General features: G+C 37.6%; 1 protein-coding gene across 1 annotated transcript; it reads left to right on the forward strand.

Moving 5' to 3' along the window:
* Positions 1-321: 321 nt before the first annotated feature.
* Positions 322-5,994, forward strand: LOC135729400 (glutathione S-transferase Mu 3-like). Its single transcript, XM_065247042.2, has 8 exons — positions 322-400; positions 1,672-1,747; positions 1,856-1,920; positions 2,001-2,082; positions 2,245-2,342; positions 3,091-3,186; positions 3,291-3,401; positions 5,122-5,994. The coding sequence occupies exons 1-8, from the start codon at positions 365-367 to the stop codon at positions 5,215-5,217; spliced, it is 660 nt and encodes a 219-aa protein (XP_065103114.1). The 5' UTR covers positions 322-364; the 3' UTR covers positions 5,218-5,994.
* The last annotated feature ends 6 nt before the right edge of the window (positions 5,995-6,000 follow it).

The raw sequence follows: 6,000 nt of genomic DNA on the forward strand, positions 1-6,000 counted from the left end.
TTTTGTTATAAGCCAGAAATGACAAGGAGGCAGCCTCTCGCAATATAAAGTCAATGGAGAGGGTTGGATTGTTTTAATTTATTTTTATAGAATAATTGTTTTTACGTTGTTGCAAAACATTTTAATATTTTCTAATTTGATTGAAAACTAAGCTCCTCCCTAGTCCCTACTGAAAAAACGCAACGATATTTAGGAACTCCCTCGTAACTGATTGGTTGTGCAGAATGTGATTGACAGCAGAGTGTGTCCAATCGCACAGAACCCGAGCACGCAAGGTGTCTACCCCACTGGTCTACCCCCCAATAATCTGCCTCCTGCACCTCCGCGCGGCGCAAAACACAACTGTTCAAACACTGATTGCAAGATGGTAATGAAATTGGCTTACTGGGATATACGCGGGGTAAGGCGAAAGTTGTTTATTAAAAACGTTGCATTGATTATAATTTCTTTTCTGTAATCATTTTTTGTGACACATTCATTACCAGAGGTGGTCAGTTACGAATTACATTTACTTGCGTTACTGTAATTGAGTAGTTTTTTGTGTACTTCTACTTTTTTAAGTAGGCCTAGTTTTCAAAATCTGTAATTTTACTTTTACGTACTGTAAGTATATTTTCTTTAAAGTATTGTATTGTATTCGTTACAACTTAAATCATATCCTTTACTGAGTAAAAAAGAGGCGATAAAGGCGCGCAACGGATGATTGATTGATGGGCGCGGGAACGCAGCGCGCTAAACTCACAAAAAGAACCATGGAGACGGACGAGACAGGCGCCAGCTGATGCAGACCCTCAATTCAAATCTTATGAAAGAAATCCCTGGCCGTATTTAAGTATTAGTGTTTAATAAAATAATGTATGTTACCACCAATACATCAATTACTTATATAGCGATTATATTTACTAGCTGCTGACCTAATTTTTGCCTCAAAAGTGCAAAACTCACCTGTAAAAATCATTAATCAATTCCATAAATGTTTCTTAGTTATAAAGAAACTGTACTTGTACTTGAGTAGAATATTTTATTACTCTTTCCACCTCTGTTCATTACACGAATTGTCAACCAAACTACTTGTACTTATTTTGGTTTGGCTTCTGTCATAAAATCACATAATGTAAAGAACATTCTGTGAAAATATAAAATTGATATATTTAATATTGACTGAGTAATTTCACTTCAGCAACTAAAATCATTGTGAAATTAATGCATCCCCTTACTGTGCGTTCACACCGCCAGCGGTGAGAGCGTCAATAAAAGCTCTGGCTGCCCTGCCAACGTTTCCGCCTTCCGATTGGTTGCCGCCGAATGTTTCCGCCGTCTGATTGGTTGCCGACGAACCGTGATTTTAATTCTCCTGGACACACGCGTTCATTGAGGTTTAAACTGTAAACTTATTACAATGTGCCTTTATTTGCCATGCCCCTGTCTTACCTGAATTACAGGCTTTAAATTTTACAGCGCTGCGCAGACCGATATCAGCATATGACAGCAAAGTTTCAGAATCGCTCTTGCAGTACTTAAATGTCATACATCAATAGGTCTGCGCAGCACCGCATGGAATCGAGCAGGCCTGCCACTTGTGAATTGAAATGGGTCTAGGCGCATCATGTCTGGTTACATGAGAAAGCCCCTTTGTTTTTATAATAAAATTCTTGACTGTTTTTTTAACAGCTTGCTCAACCAATCCGTCTGCTGTTGGAATACACTGGCATGGAGTATGAGGAAAAGTTGTATTCCTGCGGTGAAGGTATGTGATTTGTATTATAACTCATTGTGCTTAATACAAGTTCCTTTAAAATAATGATGATCCAGCAGGTGATGAAAGTGATATGATTCATATTTACTTGCCTCGCAGGCCCCAACTATGACAGAAGTTGTTGGTTTGATGAGAAGGACAAACTCGGAATGGATTTCCCTAATGTAAGTTCCAAGGTTTGTCACAGTTTTTTTTTTTTGGTTGGGGTATGACATGCAACTGCTAACCATAATTTCTTCACAAGTTGCCCTACCTACTGGACGGCGACACGAAGATTGTCCAAAGCAATGCCATTATGAGATACATTGCACGCAAAAACAACCTTTGTGAGTTTATTTATAGTAGTTATTAATAACAACTATATTTGGACTTAAATTGGTGCTTTTCGTAGTATTTAGTTATTTTGCTATCTGGAATATCTCTGAAAGCAGTGTGATTAAGCTTTGAAAAGCAGGGTGTGTTATAGTTTCTCTGTATTGTAACTCTAGGTGGGGAAACTGAAGAGGAACGGGTGAGGGTTGACATCTTGGAAAATCAGGCAATGGACTTCCGCAATGGTTTTTTTCGAGTCTGTTATGGAAACTTTGTGAGTGCCCACAGTCTCAACTGCTGCTCATTTATGTTGAATGAGGGGCATTTCGTTTTCATGGGGGCACACTTAATAAAGTGAAAAAACACACTGTACAACTAAAACCCATTTGATATAGACCAACACAAAGCTGTCCAGTTTACAATGACAATAAAATGCATACCTCACACCTACAGTATACACGATGCAAACAAGAGTCTTCAGTCTTCCACCCACCACACAATAATAATAACAACAATACATACCAGATAGCAATAAACAAACGTGATCTGTAGCATATTAATTTACACTCACCATTAAGCTAATCGCAAAAGTAAAATCTCATAAGAACTTAATGTTTGCTCTCAAGTAGATTTTTGCTTGTCAGACATGAGCTGACTGGGCTGATGATGGCACAGAACTGCCAAAATCGGATTTTAAGACTGCTCCATACAATGCACACCTGCGCCGAAGGAATAAATACTGAAAGTTTAAATACTGCTGAAGAGAACGCTCAGTCCACTATATGTATATGAAAGGGATCAAGTTTGCGTTACCTTTTTGTCTTAAATAATAAGTTCGGCCATACGATAAGGGAGGAACGCTGTGTCGTCTGGGGAGCACTGCCCCCTAATGCCCCACCCCCTTGGCGACGGACCTGGTTGAAGACTGTGTCAGCTTATGATGTGAATTTGTTAAACTGTTACGATTCTTGTAAACTGTTAAGATAACTAGTTATTCATAATAGTTTGCTGTTTGATTATAGGACAAACTCAAACCGTGCTACATTGAGGCACTGCCGGGAATTTTAAAGCAGATGTCTGATTTTCTTGGTGATAGGAAGTGGTTTGCTGGAAACAAGGTAAACTGTGATAATGCATGGTAGCTAAACATTATTTGTCCTTTGAAAGTGGCAGTATATACTGGGAGACTTTTTGTTTTTGAGATCATCTTCTCATCCTGTAGATCACATTTGTGGACTTCATTATGTACGAGTTGTTGGATCAGCACCGTATGTTTTGTTCAGAATGCTTGGATGACTTCAAAAATCTTCGGTGCTTTATGGATCGCTTTGAGGTTTGGAATTAAAGGAGACATATCATGCTAAATCCACTTTCTTGGCTCTTAAATGCATTTTGTTGTATATTTGTAGTGTTTATAAGTACATAAAAGTTGAAATTAGTCTCTTCAGGTGCTTTGTTGATATCTTTATATTCTGTTTTGGTCATATTTTCCAACCGGTTCTGATTTTTCTATTATCTATTACGTTTTTTGAACAATTACGTCACAGTATTTGCAGCGGAACTGCTAAATAAGGACATCGACTTCCAGCCCAACACTACGAGCAATCCGCCATTTTATATTTCTCGCTGCGATATTGTAGTCCAAGCTCAAGGATGCAGAAGTTACGAGAGCGTAAGAAATGTACTCACATCTGTGGGTAAAGTCATTTTTGTGTGCCCGAGGCACTTTAAGGATAACTACTTCACCAATCTCCGCCAGTATAAAGAAGGATTTGCCGATAGACTTCGTCTGATTGAGGGGTCAATTACTTCTTTCTTTGGAGACGACGAGCAGAGCACTTCGGTAAGCAGTTTATAACTTAAAGTAAAAAAGTAAAGTACACGGTGGTCATGGTTTAGCAGTGCTGTTTCTCACTCCGAAGGCTGCAGCCTGCGGAGATCGCTTTTGGGCATCAAGCCTGGTTTAAGTTAACTGAGCATCACATTTGCAAGTCATGAGCATATTACAACAACTTACGATTAACTAAGAATAATAGTCAACTTTATAATTGTTAATATTCTGAAATAAGACCGTCTTGATGACGTATGCAGCCTGGATATGCGACCTCCGGAGGCTGCAGCCTCACACCATTGCGATACCTACATATGAAGACGTTGTTCTGCAGGTTCGTCGTCTTCATTTTCCTCTCAGTCCGTTTCCGACTCTGGCGCGAACATATAAGGCTGGATGGACAAGTCTTCCGTTGTTGACATTTTGTGAATAACGAGTAAATAAAAAGTTTCTGTGCAGCTAGATAATCGTATCTCTGCTATAAAACTACAAAAATGGCCGAACGGGGTGGAGTTTAACCGAGTGTCACCTCTGCAACCTGGAGAGGGGGCAGGGTATGACGTGCATTTAAAAAGACAGTACCAAAACGAGTTGCTCTCAGATGCACATCAGAAAAGGGGTAGAAAGGGGGCCTGTGGGGCTATAATAATGAGGAATTCAGACCCAAGCATTGCAGTTTCGCTTTACATAGACCACAAATAGATGATTTATATGTAAAAAGGACAGATTTAAAAGCATGATATGTCTGCTTTAAAAGCTTCTGCTTACCACGGGTCCTTGAAATCCTTGAAAGTTTGTGAATCTGGGGGGATTCAATGCCCTGGGAATTTTTGGAATACATAGATACAGGTCATTGAAAGTGCTTTAATCAATTTTATGCAAGAAGTTTTCTGGAAAAAAAATCCATATTTTTCCCAGTGTAGTGTAGGATAATATTATAAAATTCTAGACTTTTTAAACAAATGTGCTAAACTGTTCGATTTAAATGCTTATATCTGCTGTATGCAAATGTTGATTCATACCAAAATGCTTTTGACACATGAAAAAGTCTCGGGATACGTATGTAACTGTTGTTCCCTGCGTCTCCTTTGCCATACGTCCTGCGTCCCTGTAACGCCATCTTTGGCAATATTTCACATAGCGATATACTTCCTGGTTTATGGATTTGTTTATGGATTATATAGAATGTAACTGACTCAAATGTGGACTGTTTGCTTGTCAGAGCCTTGAGAAGATTGTTGCATACATGAAGTCCAGCAAATTCATCAAAACCCCTGTTAACAACAAGATGGCAAAATGGGGAAACAAGAAGGAGTGAAAATGTTAAGATTGTCATAGGATTACATACATTAGATGCTTGGTCAATGCAGTTAAAATGCACATGCTGTGATTTTTCTTTTACATGTTTTACAAAATATTTGAAAAACAATTTAAGCATAATTATTTATATACATTCAATTGGCAGGTGACCTTATAAGCATTAGGCACAGATTATAAAAAAACATTTCAAAATAATCAATAATTTTTTGTTTCCTATAAATGTAGTGCAGTTGAAAAGCATTAATTTAGTTAAAACCGTTCATGTCAAGTGTTGCACTTTTCAGTTCCATGAAAAGAAAAATAATTCACTGTTGTTACATTCACAGATTTCAGTGTTGTGATGCTCCATGTAACAATTGTAAAGAAATTGATCCAATACAGCTGTTTTATTCTCATTTATTTCTTTTTTGTCTAACTTTTTTAGATACAAAGATAGGTAATAAACTGATCTGGAGATAAGGGTGACATTTACACATTCAGAAAATACATACAGGTTTCTAACCTTGAAGCAAAATACTAGAAATTGTTGGATAATCAACAAAACCTGTGACAATGAGTTTCACTAAGGGACTGACAGTACAGCAAACTATTTAAACATTTATAAACCAATAAATGACTGCAGTAATGTGCGTTAATTTATAATGAACATTGTTAAAACACAATATGCAATTCAATATCAAAGTTGCAGATTTGGTTAATTTTCATTTAGCCAATATGTTATGTAATTTCAGTGACAACCAAAGAACTTATATCTTTTATATTGTGTCTGTATCTCAATAGA

Source organism: Paramisgurnus dabryanus, chromosome 11, assembly GCF_030506205.2.
Source record: "Paramisgurnus dabryanus chromosome 11, PD_genome_1.1, whole genome shotgun sequence".
NCBI classification, from domain to species: Eukaryota; Metazoa; Chordata; class Actinopteri; order Cypriniformes; family Cobitidae; genus Paramisgurnus; species Paramisgurnus dabryanus.